We start from the raw sequence: 19,386 nt of genomic DNA, 5'->3' as shown, positions 1-19,386 counted from the left end.
TATTTTTTAATAAAAGGAGTATTTTTAATCAAAAATTAAATTAATTATTATCAAGAAATTCATATTAATTAGTAACATTATTGAATTTATTTTATTGATTATTTTAAAATTAATTTTGTTTTTAATCATTCTATTTATTCCAAATAAACTAAGCTTCTTTAATAATCATTTCTTCTCTAATTTAGTTTAATTTTTAATACAAATGGTAACTTTCGTGCATTCCCAATTCTTCAAAAAAATACAAGCATGTATCATAAACTCTATTTATATATAAATTTTATTTCCTTAAATCGTAAAAATAAATAAATAAACAACCTTATTACATCTCTAAATTTATCAAATGCTTTTGAATGAGCATAATCGTTTCTTATTTATTTTAACTCAAAAAGTCTACTTCTAATTAATCTTTTATCGCCCAAATTATAGTGCATTGTAACATCATCATAATTATGGATATAATAAGATAATAAACCTAATAGATCTTTTTCAAAAACCTACGATTTAAAAGGAATTTTTTTATTTAAAATAATTTTACTTTTTATAATTCTTTTTTTTTAGCTAATCGGTTGTATCTTAAATTTTTTATTATAAATAATTTTTCAAAAATTCTTACAAGGCTTCATATAAAAATTATAAGCATCCTTCAACTAATTATCTATTTGAATATTAATTAATATCAAATTATAAATTCTAATTCATTTTATTTTATAATAATAATAATAATATATTAATTATTATTATAATTTTCTTATTAATTATATAAATTAATATGTTTATTTATTTTATATTAAATTTTATTTTTAATTTATACGTGCTAAATAGATATTAATTAATCTATTTATTTAGATTAAAACACACAAAAATAATTTAATCCGAAAAATGTTATTATATATTATTGAAAAATATATTATTAATAAAGTTAGACTAAAATAATAATTATTTTATTAATATCTTAAAATAAAATCAGAAATATTTAATTATATTGTTTTATAAATTTAATTAATAAATCAAAATAACAAGTAATTATTAAAATATTTATTTAAAATAATATTATATTTTTATTTTATTTATTATCATAATTATTATTTTAAATAATATTAATTAATATTAATAATATTTTTTTTTTTTTTTATAAATTGTTTAGATGTTATTATAATAAAATATTATTTTTTAATTTTCAGCAATAATTGCTAAAAAATTGACTTTTTTCACTATTTATGATAAAGAATTAATTTTAATTTTAAAATAAAAAATTATTTTTAATATTAGAATATTAAAAGGCTATTCATTTTACTAAATTAATAAAAAAAATTGTAAAAGCTATAATTGCATATCTAAATATTAAATTTTATATAAATAATTTTAAATATATTTACTAAAACTAACCATTTATAATTTATTTATTATTAAATTAAGTAAAATAATTCCTTTAACATGTAAAAAAATTGTTTACTATTATTATACAATAGAACAAAAATATATTTTACTTAGTAATTCTTGAGTTAAAATTGCTATATTTAAATGTTTATAGTTAAAAAAAAAATTATATTCTTATTAGATATATATATTATTTTATGATTTTATTTTTTATTTATTTTTATAGTTTTTTTTTTTTATAAAAAATATACAAAAAAAGGCTTTAACTATTTATACTATCTTTTTTTTGTTAATTGAATATTTTTAAAAAATTACAGAACATTTAAAAAAATAATTTGAACAAGCAATATTTTTATTTTTCAAACGTAAGATTACAATAAAGATTTTGTTAAATCTTTTTCACTTGAATATATTTATATTTCTATTTCTTATTCTATTGATTATCTATATTTAGGAATATAATCGACTTATTTATAATTTCCTTTAAAACCAAATTTCTTAGGTTTAATTAATCTGTAATCTTTTTTAAAAGTCGTTATATTTTCTTTAAAAACATCTATAATATTTCCTTATTTAATCATTCCTACCATAAAAGGTTTATAACTATATGCAATTCCTCCAGCAATAGACATTAAAACCATTTCCAAACATACTAATGTATTCTTTATAAAATTTTTAAAAAAGTCCCTAAAAAAATAATTTTTACTTCTATGCCACTAATTATTCTATGTTCAGAATAGAAATAAGAATTTTTATCAAAACAATTTAACAAAGGGTTTTTAATAATTCCCAAGACAAGACTTTACCAAAAAGTGAAAAATAAAGTTATTTTTATTGTCAAAAATTTAAGTAAAGGATTGTAAGGAGAAAGCGGTTTTTTTAAAGAATAATAAAATAATACTAAATAATATAATGAATAACTAACAGAGATAGAAACAAGCCATCTTAATAACGATGCTAAACCATTCTTTTAATTATTAATTTAATAATATAAATAATTTAAAATAAATTACAATAATTTTAGTGTCTTCATTTATAAAAATAGTCAAAACTAATAAAATTATAGAACAAGATGGCTTTAAAACAAAAAATTACAAAACATACTTTTTACATCTATAGGTGAAATACTTTGCTTTAGCATTGCTAAATATGAGATTAAATATAACATAATATTTTATAAATAAATATATTTTTTTATTTTATTTTGCCTTGTTAATTTATATGGTTTTATGCATTTATTTACTGGCCACATATGGCATATTTCCTTTTCATGTTAACACATTACTGTATACAATCTTTCATCAATAATAACTTCCTTTTTAGTTTTTTTTTTTTTTTAAAAAAAAAAAAAAAGAAGAAAATAACGTATAATTAAAATTCTTTAATTACTGTTTCTTCATCATATGCTAAATATGAAAAAATCAAATAAAAAAATGTGAAAAGCAAAAATGCCTCATAAACATCTCTAACTAATGTGAGATACATTTCTCCATGCTTTTTAAATTTATTTTATTAATTTGTAAAAATATTATTATTATTTTATTACAGGAAATGTAATTGAAAGTACTGATACAACTGCATAAAATGGAGCCATTAATAAAATAACTTTTTTTTAGTTAGTATATTTTCGAACCAATATATACCAATTATTTTAGATTGAAAATGAGGATTAGTATAATATTACATATGCCTAATTATATAATAACTTGAAAAAAGAAGAGACGAAATCATCAATGTTCCTGCTATTCCATAATCATATAAATAACTTTATCTTAAACATTAACTGTTGCATCTAAAATAAAAAGGACAAAAAAGTTCTTCATCAACTGGAATATCTGGTGTTATATTTTATTTATAATTATTAAATTTAAATAACATTGCTTTTTTATATAATTATTTATATTTTAGTTTTTAGTTTCTATTAAAAGGTATAGAAAATAAATAATATTATATTTATTTCTATTTTCTTTATATATTTTTATAAGAGTTAAAAATCAAAGAATTTTTTTTTTTTCATGTATATATATATATATAAATTAAGATTATGATTTTAAAAGGTATTGACAATAACTATAAGCAATTACTTAAAAACAAAAGAATATATAAAATTAATTTCATTTTTATGTTTTAAAATTCTATTTTTTTATATATAGTTTAAAAAACTATTTAATTTATATTAAAATTATAAAGATTAAAAACTATAAATGACTCATCAAAAAACAAAAATTTTTACAATTAAATAACAAAACCAAAATAATATTTATGAATAATACAATAAACTTAATCAATTAATTAAATTAATATATCAACACAATTATTTAATATTAATATCTATGCAAGTATATCTATAGATTTTAATAATATATATATATAAATAATTTAAAATATAAAAGTTACAAACTTAATATCTCTAAACTCATTTGGTTTATTAAATCTTTATTAATTTATGAAATATAATTTTATTTAATATATTACTATATTTATTATTTTTATACTCTTCTATTTTTTGTAAAATTTAATTATTTTAAAGTTTATTTTGTTTAATTTAATTATTAAATTTTTTTATTTTTTTATTTTATTCTTTATTTTATATTTCTTTTTATTTTTAAAAATGATACTTCCTTCATACATATTTTCTATATATTTATAAAAAATTTGAAAAAGTAAAAATTCAAAGGCTATAATACATAAGATTTCTAACTCTATTTTATTTCTTATATATAAAAAGTAAGTTTTTTATAAATTACTGATTTAATATAATTTACAAAATATTAATATTAATTTTATTTATAAAATAACTGGTATTCCTTTATAAATTATTAATATTTACTTCATAGTTTTAGCAAGAAAATATTAAATAAATATTAAAATGAAGTTAATTCTGTTTTTATGATAAATTTTCTAATTAAAATCATTATTATTACATGTTTTTTTATATTTGTTTTTAAAAGGTAATTTACAATTTACTATTTATTTGTTTATATTTTATGCAATTTTTTTATAAAATGTTTATTTTAAAAATAAAAGGTAATTAATTATTTATTTTTACTTTCCTTTTTTATTATTTTTTTTTATGAAATTTTTAAAAAAAATTTTAAAGAAATAAGAATGAATAATTCATACCAAAATTTTTAACTTGTTAAAAAGCTAAATCAAAATTATCATACTTCTTTTTTTTAATTCTTTAACTAAAATTAATAAAATTTTATTAAGTTATTTCATATTAAATTATAAAAATGTTTTTATTAAGTTTATTTAGATTCTAATTTTTTTCGTAAGTATAAATATATTAATAATGTTTGTTTCTTAAATTATATAAATTTATGTTTCTTTAATATTTTTTTTTTTTCTGTTTATTAATTTATATTTTGATTATTCAAAATTATTCATTCGTATTTAATATTAAAAGTTAAATAAGTTTTAAACATAAACAATTGAACTAATATTTTTACTTTTTTGATTAAAATTAAATCATTTTTTTATCTTATATAACTTTGAATCCTCTATTTTGCTTTTATTATATAATTTATTTTTTTATATATTTTATAACAAAGTCCAATTTAATTTGAATTATTTTTTGATTATAATTAATATATTTTTATTAATTATTAAAAAAAAAATTATTTTTATTTAATTTAATAAATGTAAATAATTAATGTAAATAATTATATTCTTTAATTATTTATTTTATTTTATTTTTATTTTTTATTTAAAAATTAAAATAATGTCTACTATTTAACTTATATTTTTATTTAAATAATTTTTATTGAATTTTTTTTATATTTAAATTTGTAATTTAATATACAAATTTGATTAATAATCACTTATTTAATTATATAGAGTTTTTTTTTAATTATATACAATAATTATAATCATTTAAAAATACTATTTAAATCTATTGGAATTTCATTAATTTATATATTAATTAAAATATTTTTTTAAAAACATATTATAAAAAATTATTTTATATTTTATTGTTTTTTATTTAGCTTTCTCATTATAAAATATAAAATTAATCTTAATTTTTGTTAATAATATAAAATATAAAATGAGTATATTTAAAAGGAAAAATATTAAAAAGAAATAATATTTTATTTGGAAAAATATAATAGGATAAAATTTATATTAGAAAATTAATAATTTATCAAAAAATAATAATATTATTTAAATTCATTTTATTAATTCGTATATTATTTATATAAAAATATCAAAAAATTAGAAAGAAAAATTATATTTTTTAATAAAATATAAACACATAATTAATATATTAAATATTTAATAATAATAATTAAGATATTAATTTTTAAGCTAAAAATATAAATTTATATCATGGATTCTTAAGAATTATTACAATATATAAAAACACTTTAAAATTCTTTAGGATATACACTTATAGATTTTGCAAATACTATATAACAAGAATTTCAAATAAAATCTTTTAATATGGTTGAATATTTAGAAGATAATTTAATAAAATAAATTAATGGGTTATTGGGATTAGTTAAATGCAAAATCTAAACTACTATGTAAGATAAATTAATAAAGTCATAAAACTAAATATAATAAGAAGAAAGTAATACTTATAATTAAATTACTAATTAATAGTTTGAAAAATAATGCATTAAATAAGGTTATTAAATTAAAATTTATAAAAAGAAAAAATATTTTATTTTAATTAATAAAAAAGAAAAAAATAATTTTACAAATTCTTTAATTAATGATAATGAATAATTAGATACCTAGAAATAATAAAAAAAGAAAAAAAGAAATAAATTTAATTTTAGTAAAAACAAGTGGAAGAAATTATAGATTTTTTTATTAAAAATATAATCCTTAATTAAAAAACAAATATTAAGTAGCCGAAATTATTGCTAAATAAAAAGGAAGTTCTAAAAGCACAATATTAAATTTAATAAAAAAAATTAAATCAAAAGAAATCCAAGGATTTTATGGCAATTACTAAACTATTACTTAAATATAATAAAATAATTAGGAAGATTTAAAGTATTTTTATTATTTATTTATAACATTTATTAATTTTAATAGTTTTAAGCTGAAAAAAAAATTAAAAAAATAAAAAATAATAATAATGAAAATGAATATTAAAATATTTTAAATTAAGAGGTTTAATGATAATAAAATATAAAACAAACAATTATTATTTTGTAGATTTAATAATAATGTAATTTTTTGCAATAATTATTATATATTTTTTAATTTTATACTATATCAATTTATTTTTATATATAATTTATCAATTTTTTATTTATTTTTAAAAGTTAATTTTTCTTTATAAAAATTAAATATTTAAATAAATAAGTAATATAAATTATTTATATTCTTTTTATTGATTTTTTTTAGTATAACTTATTGTTTAAATAATAAAATTTTGAAATGTGTTTATTATTTATATTAATAAATTTAAATAATTTTATTATAATTTTTTGCATTTTAATAATATAATAAAATTAATCAATTTTTTAATAAATAAAAGTTTCTACTTGAAATATATGGCTGAAAAAATTATCTATTTTTATTATTTTTTTATATTATATTAAAATATTATATAACTATATTTATAAAATTAATAATAATACATATTTATATATATCTACTTGCGAATTATTATTAATACAATATAATTTTAATTTTTTTAATAAAATTATTTTATTTAAAAATGATATTTCATTTTTTATTCAAAATTAATTATATATGATTAAAATATGTTATTTATTTAATTGTTAATATAATAAATTATATTATATAAAATAAAATAAATTTAATTTTTATTTAATTTTATCCTAATACGATAATATTATATAACATAAAAATAAATATTATATTTAATTTTTTTTATATTTTAATATTTTTTATTAATTATAATCATTATGTTTTATTTTTTATTAACTGTAGTTAAATTTCTTTTGATAATATTTGTTTAAAAATAATTTGTCAATATTTTTTTTAAAAAGATGATTTCTTAAATCTATTTTTTTAAATAAATAAACAACATATTTAAACATTATTCAAAAATAAATTAATTTTAAAACAATAGATTAAGCTCTATATATTTTATTTTTTATAATTATATGTATATTTTTAAAAATTAATTTATTGTTACATAAAATCAATTTATAAAAATATAAATCTTAATGCGAATAATATATATAAAAATACGAAAAATATAAAATAATTTTATATCATTAAAGAAAAATATAGTTATAGATCTATTAAGATATCTCTATATAATATTTTTTCATTAAAGGTTGCTTTTATTTTTTAGCATAAAAAGAGGACATTGAATTAAACTATTCGTATAAGAATCTTATAATTTAGCAAAATTTATTAAATTAACTATTATTTTCTTAATTATTACAATTATTTCTTAAACAAAATAATTCGTCAATAACTTTTTTGCATAGAGGTTTAATGTTAACATCTATATCGTAATTTTAACATAAAATTTAATATTATTAATTCGATATATTACATCTTTTTTTAGGATTATCGTGTGAAGACCAATGCTTAGTTAATTATTTTATTTAATCCTACTCTTCTCTATTTATATGTTAAGAAATATATTTTTAATTCTAATCAAGCAATTTAGAAGCATTTTTAAAAAACATTTAAGAACTTATTTTCTAATTTAGTTTTTACTTAAGAAGGATAAAAATAATTTTTGTAAGGATTTTCAATATTTCTTTTCTTTTTTTAGTTATTTTTATTATTAAATGTATTACTAAAGCTTTATTCTTGTTTAATATTTAAAATACCTATTTATGTTATTTTAGTACTTTTTTATATTTTTGCAAAAGATTATTATTAATTTGTATTTTTTTTATTTTTAGACTAAAAATTATTACTATTTTAATTACACGTTTCTAAATATTAAGTTTTATATGTTTAATTATTATAGTAATTTAAATAATTATTTTATAGAAAAAGATTTTTGTATTCTTCGAAATTATTTTTTGTCTCTTATTATTCAATATATTAATATTTACATACATTTGAATATGATATATTATTTATCTTTTTATATGATTATTGAGTATTTATTACTGTTATTATATGAGTTTGTATCTGTTCTAATTAATTTTATTATTAATTATTTTAAATAAATGAAGAATATATATTTTAATTTTTTAAAAATTCTTTATTTTATGATTATTCAAACTTTATATTTTATAACTCTTCATTATTAAATTAAAAAAACTAATCTATATTTAATTCATTTTATTAATCTAAATTTATATTAAGACAATAGTTTTATATATTATTTTATTAAATTTAAGTAAAATATTATTATGTTTTCATTTTTTAATATATTTTATAAAATTTTTTTGTTAATTATTTATTTATAATATTATAAGTAATTTTAAAATTCACATAAATATGATTTATTATTAATTATTTAAAAAAAAAATATAAATTATTTATATTTTATATTTATTTATTTATGATATTTTTTTATTTTTTTAATTATTATTTAAACATATATTAAATATTGTAGTAGTCAATAAAAAATAATATTTGTCTATTATATTTAATACTTTTTCATGAAACAAAAAATATATATATATCTATAATTTTTTTTTCATTTATTAATATAAATATATTTAAATAAATTGAATTAACACAAAAACTTATACAAATATAGAAAAAAATAAAATAAAAATATAATATAATAATTAATATAAATTAAATATATTAATTATTAAATATAAATATTATAAATAAATATAAGTATACAAATAATTATAATTAATATTATTTAATTTATAAAATAACATAAATAAAATTACATAATATTAAATTAATAATTAATATTTTATTGTATTCATTTATATTTTTTGTGTTTATTTTTGTTTTGTTTTTTAAAAAATATTAAGTTTTGAATAAATTTTATATTTAATATAAAAATTGTTTATGTACAAAGGAGAAAAATTTATATTTGTTAAAAAAATATTGGGAAAAAATTTTAATAATAGTGAAAATAAACGCTTTATATAAAAATAACTTATAAGTGAAGAATAAAATTATTATTAATGTATAGTTTATTATTTTAAATTTAGAAAAATATTTTAATAATTAAAAAAATTATAGATATTATAAAATAAAATACAATTTTTTTTAAAAAAAAAAATTGAAATATTTGTATGAATAAATAAATAATATTTAATAGACAATATTATTTTATATATTTATTTTTTATATAAAATAAATATGATTAATGTAAAATTATTATTTTTATCAATTTATAATTAATTATTGTTTATTAAAATTAATTATAATTAATAAAATTAACTATAATTTTTATATATTAAATTCAAAATTTAAATAGAAATATTAATAAATATCGAATATAAATAAATTATAATTTATAGATTTTTTTTATTAATTTTAAATATAAAATAAAAAAATTATAAATTAATTAGATTTAATAAAATATTATTAAAATTTTATTAATATAAATATGTATTGAGTTAAAAAAAAACTAACTTTTAAATTAAAATAAATATAATCGAATTCAACTTTATTTATATGATTATATAATATAATTTGTATTTATTTAAAATAATATATTAGATGTACTATGTAATTGATTTTTAAAATCATTATTAGTATAATTATTATATATTTTAAATCATAAATTTTATAAATATAAGAAAATATTAATTAATGTATATATTTATTGATTTGTTTATTAACATAAATTAATAATTATAATTATTAAGATAAATTTCATATTTTTTTAATGATATATTATTCTTTTAAAAAAAGCAAAAAATAATATAATTTTTTTTTTTTTTTTAATTTGTATTTTTTGTATTTGTTTTACTTAAATATAATTAAATAAAATATTTATTTAGTTTATTTATTTATTAAATTACCTTATTATGAAGTAATATTTTTTATCATATTGTATATGATAATTAATTGTACACCTATTTTTTTTATAATAAAAGTATTTTCTAATAATTATTATAATAAGAAAAAATGAAAAAACTATAAATAATAATTTTTTTAAACTTTAAAATTAATATTAATTAATATTATTATAATATTTCTTTGTCTTGCTATTAATATATATTTAATAAAATTATAATTAAAATTTTTTATATAAATTATGTTAAAAAACTAACTGATGTTTTTAATTAAAAAACAAAAATTATAAAAATGAAATAAAAATTTTAGTTTTTATTATCTAAATTTTTTAATCTATATTTAATAAATTAAATAAAATTTAATTATTTAATTTATTAGAAAAAAAATCATGAATATATTATGTTATACATTTAAAATTATTTCTATTGTTCCAATAAATATATAAATATTTTTTTATTTTTATTTTTTAAAAAAATATAAAAAAAAAATAATAATAATTAATAATTACAAACATATATATAAAAAATAAAATAAACAAAACAAAATATAAAAAAAAACTAAAACTAACAAAAAAGAAAAAACAAATTAAAAAATGGGTTGTTGTGCATCAGATGTCTAAAAAGGTTTAGGTACTACCGAAGTTCCTGACAAAGTAGTAACTAATGAAGATTATGATAGAAACGAGAATTAATAACAATTAGGTAGAAACATGAATGTTCATCATTAAAATAATGAAGATTTTACAGATTTAAAGCCGACCGATGATCATTAAAATACAAAAGAAAACACGTCTACTGCAATAAACATGCACAAACCAAATAGTAAGTTTGCCGAACCAATAGACCACGAACCTGACTACACAAATAATGCTACAAAATACACATTGGAAAAATTAGGACCTTTCGTCTATGATGCACACTAATACAGTGATGACGAAGCTGTTTTATTGCCTCCTTATTAACTTGAAAACGGGTCTGTTTATATCGGATAATGGAAAAATGGTATGAGACATGGGCGAGGAAAATAACTTTGGAAAGATGGATCTGTTTATGAAGGTTATTGGAAAAATAATATGGCTCATGGAAAAGGAAGGCTTATTCATTCTGATGCTGATGTCTATGAAGGAGAATGGTAAAAGGATAAAGCTGACGGTTTTGGAACTTATACTCATGCTGATGGCGCTAAATATATTGGTAGATGGGTTGATGATAAATAAGAAGGATAAGGAATTGAAATTTGGCCTGATGGTGCTAAATATGAAGGATAATATGTTTAAGGTAAAAGTTTTATTTTTGCTTTTTTAAGTTTTTTTTTTTAAAAAAAAGGCAAAAAATAAGGAAAAGGTAAATTTTTTTGGACTGATGGATCTTAGTATGAAGGTGAATTTTAAAATAACAACATACATGGATATGGTACTTATACTTGGGCTGATGGAAGAAATTTCAAAGGAGAATGGAAAAATAACAAAATGGATGGAGAGGGTGAATTTAGATGGCCTGGTATTATATATTTAATATATTTAATTTTTTTTTTTTAAATATTTTCTTTGATTTTTTTAGTTTATATATAAATAAATTTATTTATATAATAGATTTTTATTATTATTATTAATTTAAATAATATTTTTTTATTATTAAAATTTTATTGTTATTGTTATTTATTTTTTAAATATTTTTTTTTTAATTTATTTCTATTATTAATTATTAAATTTTAGATGAAAGAAGATATATTGGACATTACGTTGAAGATAAAAAGCATGGTTATGGCGAATTTGAATGGCCAGATGGAAGAAAATATAAAGGATAATGGTAAAATGGCAAATAAGTATTAAACTAAAAATAATTTTTTGGAAAAAATTTATTTTTTTTAAAAAAAAAGCATGGTGAAGGTATTTATATTAATGCTTAAGGAAAATAAAAAACAGGAGAATGGGCTGATGGTAAAAGAATTAGATGGATTAATGAAGAAGAAGATTAATGAAATATATTAAATTTTTAACTAAGGCATATATTAAATATTATATTTTTTAATAAAATATTGTATTGAAATTAGTTTTGATTAAAATAGTATTATTTTATATTTTTTATATTTTTCTAATGATAAATTAGATTTAATTTAATTATTTATGTTGAAAGCATTTAAAAGTAATATGTATTTTTTTTATTCTTTTCTTGGTTATTTTATTTATTAATTTAATTTGTATATTTTAAAATTATTAATAAATAATATTTTTTGATTTATTTAAATATTCTATATATAATTTGAAAACAAATAAATAATATTACATATTTTGAATATTTTGTATTTAATTTATTTTTTAAAAAAAACTCAAATAAGCAAAAAAGCTGTTTTAATTTTTTTCTGTACTTTTTTTATTTAGTTTTAAAAAAAAATTAAAGAAAAAATACAAAAATATTAGAATTGTTAACTTATTATTATTATAAATATAATAAAAATTATATTTATTAAATTAATAAAATATTTAAAGATGCGATTTTATTAAATATGTAAAAAAAAATTAATCAGAACAAAATAAAACATTAATATATTTATTCAATAAATTAATATTTTTTTAAAAAATTAAATTTAGTTTATTTAATTATTAAAATACAATATATATACATATATTTCATATATTTATAATATTTTTATTTTTATTATAATTGTATATTTCTATATTTTTTTCCATTTTATTAAAATAATTTATAATAAATTTAATTTTATAAATATTAAAATTTTGGCTTTATAAAATAAAAAATTTAATTAATTAATAATTTATAATTAAAAATAAATAAATAATTAAATTATATCTTGTAGAAATTATTAAAAAAAATATATAAATAAATGGCACAAAACCTAATTACTTTATAATTTGGTCCATTATCACAAAGAATTGGCAATTTATATTTTTATATATAAGTAAAAAAATAAAAATATAAATCTATATGTAAAAAAAAGGGCTAATAATTTTTTGAAGAAAACGATCCTATCGAGCATTCATGTTTATTTAAGAATTTAGAGAAGAAAACACCTAGAAATATAGTATGGGGAATCAAAGACGAGTTAGATGTATTATAATTTAATAATTCTATGAAACAAAAGAATAATGCACATTAAATAGATAAAAGCAACCAAAATATATGGCAGAATTAAAAAATACAAATAATAAATTAACAAGAAGAAGAATAATAAATGGAAAATCAAAATTAATAAAATCCTTATTTTTAATTTTTAAAAGAAACATAATTTGATTAGAAATATTAAATAGAACTACCTTATCTTTTAGATTAAAAATTTGAAAGTTTTCCAGAAGGATAATTATTAGCTAAAAAATAAGAAAATGTAATCATAATTTATTTTTTAATCTTAAATAAAAAAAAGTTTGAAATTAATGAAAACTATATAAGATTATTGTTAGAAGAAACAGACATATTAAATGGATTTTAAGTTTTTTATGACTCGAATAGTGGTTTTGGAGGATTCTGTGATGAAGTTTTGAATTTAGTATAAGATGAATGTTCTAAATAGCCAATAATGACTTTCTCGTTTAATAAAAATAGGGAAAACTTATTAACTAAAAAATAAAAAGATGAACAATTTATAAACGAATTTCTCTCATTAAAATGTTTCTAAGAAAAAAGTACACTTTTAGTACCAATAAAATTAGATAATATTCAAAATTTTACTGAATTTTTAAATCCATAATTAAGTTAATTTGATATAAATGTACTTTTTGGAATTTTACTAGACTCTTTTACTGGAAATTATAGAAGAAAAGAAGGAAATATAGGATTAAGGGAATTTACAAACAATATAGTGTCTTTTCCATAGAATAATATATTCGAAAGTAGCTTTTAAATACCATTATTAAATGATAATTCAAAATAAAAAACTTTATACGAAGTTTACGAATAACAAATTAACCGAACTAATTTAATTATTTATATTCAAACAAATACAGTAGTAGTGAAATATAAAATAATTTTTATTCATAAAGTTATTTTTTAAGAGGAAATTTACCTCTTCCATAATATTCAAAATCTGCAAAATTTTTTGATTTACAAAATATTGATTCTTTATTAATGTTATAATAAAATATTTGTGAAAAAATATTTAATTAAGATGTTGTTAAATGCTATAATTCATAAAATCGGAAGAAATAAATTTACCTATTCATTCAACTTTATTTTCAAGTTCATGCTTCAGCAATGAAATTTAAGAAATACTTAATACTTACGAAAAAATTGATAAAAAAACTAAAATTTAATATTAAAATTTCGAATTAGAAGGTTTAAAAATATATAAAAAAATATTTAAATAATATAAAAAAAATAAAAATATGATAATATATAAAAATATAAATATATAAATATATAAATATATAAATATATAAATATATAAATATATAATATTTTTGTATATATATATTTTTTTATTTATATATATAAATTTATTATATTAAATATTTATAAGATGAAGATTTTTAATAATTTAAGCATTTTTATTTAGATTTATTTGAATCCTATTAAAACAAAAATTAAATTTATTGATATTTTTTTTTTCAAATCTATTTAATTTATTATATATTTTTTTTTTATAATTTTTATATCAGATTTATTTATTTTTTTGTTTTATTTTTAAGATATTTTATAAACTATTAATTTTTTTTTTCCCTTTATTATATTTTATTTAATATTTTATTATACAATATTTAATATTTTATTTTAAATATTTTTTATTTATTAATAATTATAATATTTTTTTTGTAATGATTTTATTAATATATAATATTTAAATATCAATATTTTTTTTATTTTTTTTTATAATATATTAATTTAAATTAAATATTTTATTTGAATTTTTAATTCATTTTTGTTTCTTTATTTACTTTTTTAAATAATTATATATAATAATTTTTCATATAAATTATTATACTTTTTTAAAATATTTAATTTTTTAATTTATTTCATTTATTTTAGTTATTTTTTTTTAATTTAAGCTTTTATTATAGAAATTGTTATTATAAACAATATATATTTATATATAATTTTCTTTTTTTTCAAATATATTTATAAATAATTTTTGTTATTTTTTTGTATTTATTTTATTTATTTATACTTTGAAAATATTTATAATTTTTAATTTCTACTTTATTATTTAGCTTATCTATTTTATTTAATATTAATATGAATACTCATCAAATATTTTTGATTTTTACAATGCAATAATCAGTATGAATAAAATATTGCTTTAAGTGTGTAATTTAATTTGGTATATTTTATTTTTTTATTTTACAATAATTCATTTATTATCTTCATATTTTTTTGATTTAATAATTTGATTGATATAAAAATTTTGCTACAAATATTTCAATAAATTGAGTTGTATGATTAGTTTAATTCATTTCATAATGTATAGAATTTTAAGATTAATTTATATTTTATTTTGTATTGCTATCGTTGATAATACTTTTTTCTTTGATATATTTTATTTTATTGCAATTTGTATTTTATAAATATGAAAAATGAGATTCCATTTTTTAATATTTAAAATAAATAATTTAATAATTCAATTTTATTTAGTTTTTTATTATTTTGTTTCTTATTTATATATAATATAAATAAATATTATTAAAATTAATATTAAAAATATAAAATAAAGTAGATTGTCATTAAAAATATTCAATTATTTATTATCAGACTATTTTTTTTTTATAAAATAATTATTTATATCATTAAAATAAAAAAAAACATTTATAATTTTCTCTATTTGTTTCTTTATTTTTAGTTCATTTTCATCTAAATTTTAATTAAAGTCACTTAATTAGTTAAAGTTTAAATTCAAAAAATTTTTATCTATTATTCTTTCTGACTTTTCTATAGTCTTTATTGTAAATATTTATTTTAATTAATAGTTATGTTATTTTTATTATTAATTACTATATATTTTTCATTATATTAATTTTATAACTAATTCACGCAAAATAAAACCTTATTGAAATAAAGTTTTTAGACAATCTTTTTTTAAATATATATTTTATTTTTATTTATTTGAATAAATACTTTTTTTTGATTTCTATATCTATATTTAGGAAATACCCTTTATTTTAATTCAAAATTTTTGTTAATTAATATGTACAAACTGTAATTTTATTTGATATTGCAGATTCCTCTTAGTATTTAAGAATTGCCTTTTTATAAAATTTAAAATAAGTGTATTAATTGAAATAAAAAAATAATAAACTTATTAAATATGTTTTTATTCATCATTATCTTAATTAGTACTTAGAATAAGAAGAAGGAAAAAAAAAAAAAATGACAAAATATATCATTTAATTATAATAAAATAAAAAATTTAATATAAAGATATATTTATTTATAATTATTATTTATTTTAATTAATTAATTTGCTTACAAAAATAAAATATTTTTTTTTTTAAAAAAAAAATAAATAAATAATAAATTTATAAAAAATTAAATATTTTTTTTTTAAAAAAATAATGAAAAATTCTCATCTAAACCATACATTTTCTTAAGATTTTTCAAACACATAACCTAGTCATAATAGTAGTACATAAACCCAAAAGGAAAAAATAAAAAACTTATTTAAAATTTGTGAATAAACAAATTAATTTAATAACAAAAAAATACTTGCAATTGTTACATTATAATTCGAAGAAGGAGAATAAGAAAAAATATATGTACAACATGGAGATGACATTAAATTTTTAGCAGAAGAATTTTGCGAAAAGAATGATTTGGGTGAAGATTGTGCTGAATTTATAATATAAAACATTTTATTAGAACTGAATAAAAAAAATATTGAAATTGATAATTTAGAGAATTCCCCTAAAGCAAAATATTCATAAAATTCTCCAAAATTTGCAGGTTTTTAGAACAATAATAATTTTACTTAAAAAGAATTAATATAAGAAGAAAACTTAGATATTTTTTGTGATAGCTATTTGAATGTTTCATAAGAAAAAATAAATGAATGTGAAGAATATATAAAATAAAATTTCAATAATGTATCAAATGAGATACTTTCAATAAGCTCATGTAGCGAAAAGGAAGACTTGAAATAAATATATGAAAAATTGGTAAAATAAAATTAATTGTAATTAAATAAAGAAAACTATTATCGAAAAAAACAAAAAAAGAGATATTTTATTCAAAAAAATATTCAAAATTCTTGATTTAGATAAGAACGGAATTGTTAATATTTAAGATTTAAATAATGATGATTTTTTGAGAAAAATATCAAGTTTTGGAATGAAAGATGGTTATAGAAAATTGTTAATGAAATTAAAGGGAAAAAAATATCTGTTGATTTTCAATGTTTTAAAAATTTAATATTTTTTTTAGGAATTTAAGGCTAAATTGAAAAGTTTTTTTTATGAAATCAAATTTTTTTTTGTTAATAACTATATATTTGTTTATATAAAAATATTGATTTTTTTCTTCTTTTTTATTTGTTTTTTTTTGTTAAAAAAATTAAAAATAAAACTATTTATTTATAAATATAAAAAAATTTTAGTAAATAAAGTATTTTTTTTAAAAAAAATTGTAAATGGTAACTTGCTTATTTACTTTCAGTTTTCAAAAATAATCACTTATATAAAAAAATAAATAAAGGCACAAGATATTAATGCAGATGATTAATTAAAATAACTTATGACTTTAGAAGGATCTAATGGATATGTTATTTTTAATGAATTTGGTATTTTATTTATTTAAAAAAATAAAATATTCTGAAAAAAATAAAAGGAATTACATTAAAAAATACTGAAAAAACTATTCCTTATACAAAAGCAGTTCATGTGGCTGCTTTAGTTTCTGATTTATGGAATGTTTCAAGAAAAATTATATAAAGAGATTTAAGGAGTCCTGATGTACATTTTTTTTTTTTAAAAAAAAAAAAAGTTAAATATATATATATATTTATTTTAATTTCAAATTTTAAGAATGATGTCGAAGTTATAAGATTGAGAACGAAACATTCATATGAATATATTATTACATAATGTTGTTAAAAAATAAAATCTTAATAAATAAATATTTATTTTATTTTATTTTAAAAAAAAAGCTGGAGAATTTACAATGTTGGCAATTTAATTATGTGGAAAAGCTATAGAAGAATAAAAAGCTGCTCAGGCTGCAGCAACAGCTGCTGCTCTAGCTTTAGAAGAGAATAAAGAAAAAGATAAAGATAAAAAATGAAAGAAGAATAATATATATAATAATATATTTATTTAAATATTATTTCTTTATTTTTTATTAATTTATATTATAAATTATTATTTTTTTTAAAAAAAAAATAAGTTTTAATTTTCTTTATTTATTTTAATATATATATAATAATATCATATTTTTTATAAAAAAACTAATTCATAAAATATAGGGTAATTTATTTTTTTGTGAATACTTTGTTTTCTTTGAAGTATTTAAATCATAAGACATTATATTTAATGCAAAAGATTTATCAAACATAGCTTTTGTATTGTTACTATTAGGTCTTTTTAGAAGATTAGTTAAACTTTTTTTATTAATTAAATACATTTTTTATTTTTGTTAAAAAAAAAAACCTGCTTTTTTCACGATTTTATTAAGGTGAATTTTCCCAAAACTTTTTAGTAGGATATATTGATTTTTTCAGCTTTTTTTTAAATTTTTTTTATAAAAATATATTTTTTTTTAAACTTTTTATTCAAACTCAAGAATATTTAACCTATTTATAAAGTCTTCATTATAATTATATTATAGATCATGATTATTAATTTTAATTGATATAAATTTTAAGTCAATATGTAATGCATAACCTTTTTTTTATGTTTATTTAAAGAAAAGAAAAAAAAAATTGTTAAACCTAAAGATGATAAATGTTGAATTGCATAAAAAAAAGCATTATGGGCTGATTATATTATATCTTTTCCTAAAAAGCTAATATAATTAAATAAAGATATATTTATATATTAAAAATAACCAAGATTCTGCAATTGGAACTGGATTACAATAAATAATATTAAAAACTTATTAATAAACAGATCTATCTGATTTAAAATCTTTTATTATTGTTAAAATATTAGTTTATTTTATTTAAATTACTTTATTTTTCTTCTTT

At 14.0% G+C, this 19,386-nt stretch overlaps 3 protein-coding genes across 3 annotated transcripts, besides 31 other annotated features; 2 read left to right on the top strand and 1 right to left on the bottom strand. All coding sequences in view use genetic code 6, as the record gives it.

Moving 5' to 3' along the window:
• Positions 1-27: 27 nt before the first annotated feature.
• Positions 28-71: a microsatellite.
• A 684-nt stretch (positions 72-755) lies between these two features.
• Positions 756-809: a microsatellite.
• Positions 810-1,214: 405 nt separating this feature from the next.
• Positions 1,215-1,264: a microsatellite.
• Positions 1,265-1,736: 472 nt separating this feature from the next.
• Positions 1,737-3,255, bottom strand: IMG5_129850 (transmembrane protein 184c, putative; the record flags this gene model as incomplete). The annotated part of the gene is made up of 7 exons (XM_004032071.1): positions 1,737-2,039; positions 2,084-2,297; positions 2,341-2,520; positions 2,586-2,692; positions 2,767-2,871; positions 2,924-2,982; positions 3,021-3,255. The coding sequence occupies 7 exons, from the start codon at positions 3,253-3,255 to the stop codon at positions 1,737-1,739; spliced, it is 1,203 nt and encodes a 400-aa protein (XP_004032119.1).
• Positions 2,263-2,301: a microsatellite.
• A 690-nt stretch (positions 3,256-3,945) lies between the features above and the next one.
• Positions 3,946-3,983: a microsatellite.
• Positions 3,984-4,889: 906 nt separating this feature from the next.
• Positions 4,890-4,924: a microsatellite.
• Positions 4,925-5,013: 89 nt separating this feature from the next.
• Positions 5,014-5,045: a microsatellite.
• A 386-nt stretch (positions 5,046-5,431) lies between these two features.
• Positions 5,432-5,469: a microsatellite.
• Positions 5,436-5,468: a microsatellite.
• A 1,745-nt stretch (positions 5,470-7,214) lies between the features above and the next one.
• Positions 7,215-7,251: a microsatellite.
• Positions 7,224-7,280: a microsatellite.
• Positions 7,281-8,809: 1,529 nt separating this feature from the next.
• Positions 8,810-8,855: a microsatellite.
• A 186-nt stretch (positions 8,856-9,041) lies between these two features.
• Positions 9,042-9,141: a microsatellite.
• Positions 9,048-9,148: a microsatellite.
• Positions 9,096-9,141: a microsatellite.
• A 9-nt stretch (positions 9,149-9,157) lies between the features above and the next one.
• Positions 9,158-9,201: a microsatellite.
• Positions 9,202-9,203: 2 nt separating this feature from the next.
• Positions 9,204-9,242: a microsatellite.
• A 393-nt stretch (positions 9,243-9,635) lies between these two features.
• Positions 9,636-9,692: a microsatellite.
• Positions 9,693-10,782: 1,090 nt separating this feature from the next.
• Positions 10,783-10,857: a microsatellite.
• On the top strand, positions 10,807-12,322 carry IMG5_129840 (MORN repeat protein; the record flags this gene model as incomplete). The annotated part of the gene is made up of 4 exons (XM_004032070.1): positions 10,807-11,543; positions 11,592-11,765; positions 11,981-12,090; positions 12,145-12,322. Coding segments are annotated over 4 exons (1,122 nt in total), but the record flags the coding sequence as incomplete, so codon positions are not given.
• A 489-nt stretch (positions 12,323-12,811) lies between these two features.
• Positions 12,812-12,860: a microsatellite.
• A 1,696-nt stretch (positions 12,861-14,556) lies between these two features.
• Positions 14,557-14,600: a microsatellite.
• Positions 14,557-14,668: a microsatellite.
• Positions 14,559-14,675: a microsatellite.
• Positions 14,574-14,675: a microsatellite.
• Positions 14,612-14,713: a microsatellite.
• Positions 14,714-14,940: 227 nt separating this feature from the next.
• Positions 14,941-14,990: a microsatellite.
• Positions 14,947-15,001: a microsatellite.
• Positions 14,953-15,000: a microsatellite.
• Positions 15,002-15,013: 12 nt separating the features above from the next.
• Positions 15,014-15,129: a microsatellite.
• A 59-nt stretch (positions 15,130-15,188) lies between these two features.
• Positions 15,189-15,233: a microsatellite.
• Positions 15,234-16,634: 1,401 nt separating this feature from the next.
• Positions 16,635-16,666: a microsatellite.
• Positions 16,667-17,835: 1,169 nt separating this feature from the next.
• Positions 17,836-18,485, top strand: IMG5_129830 (roadblock lc7 domain protein; the record flags this gene model as incomplete). Its single annotated transcript, XM_004032069.1, has 5 exons — positions 17,836-17,838; positions 17,901-17,985; positions 18,033-18,157; positions 18,230-18,293; positions 18,352-18,485. 5 exons carry the CDS (start codon positions 17,836-17,838, stop codon positions 18,483-18,485), a joined length of 411 nt encoding a protein of 136 aa, XP_004032117.1.
• Between the last annotated feature and the right edge of the window lie 901 nt (positions 18,486-19,386).

This window comes from Ichthyophthirius multifiliis, assembly GCF_000220395.1.
Source record: "Ichthyophthirius multifiliis unplaced genomic scaffold scaff_1120509251019, whole genome shotgun sequence".
In the NCBI taxonomy this organism is placed as follows: Eukaryota; Ciliophora; class Oligohymenophorea; order Hymenostomatida; genus Ichthyophthirius; species Ichthyophthirius multifiliis.
The sequence above is the reverse complement of the archived record's forward strand: the minus strand, read 5'-3'. Positions and strand labels throughout refer to the sequence as shown.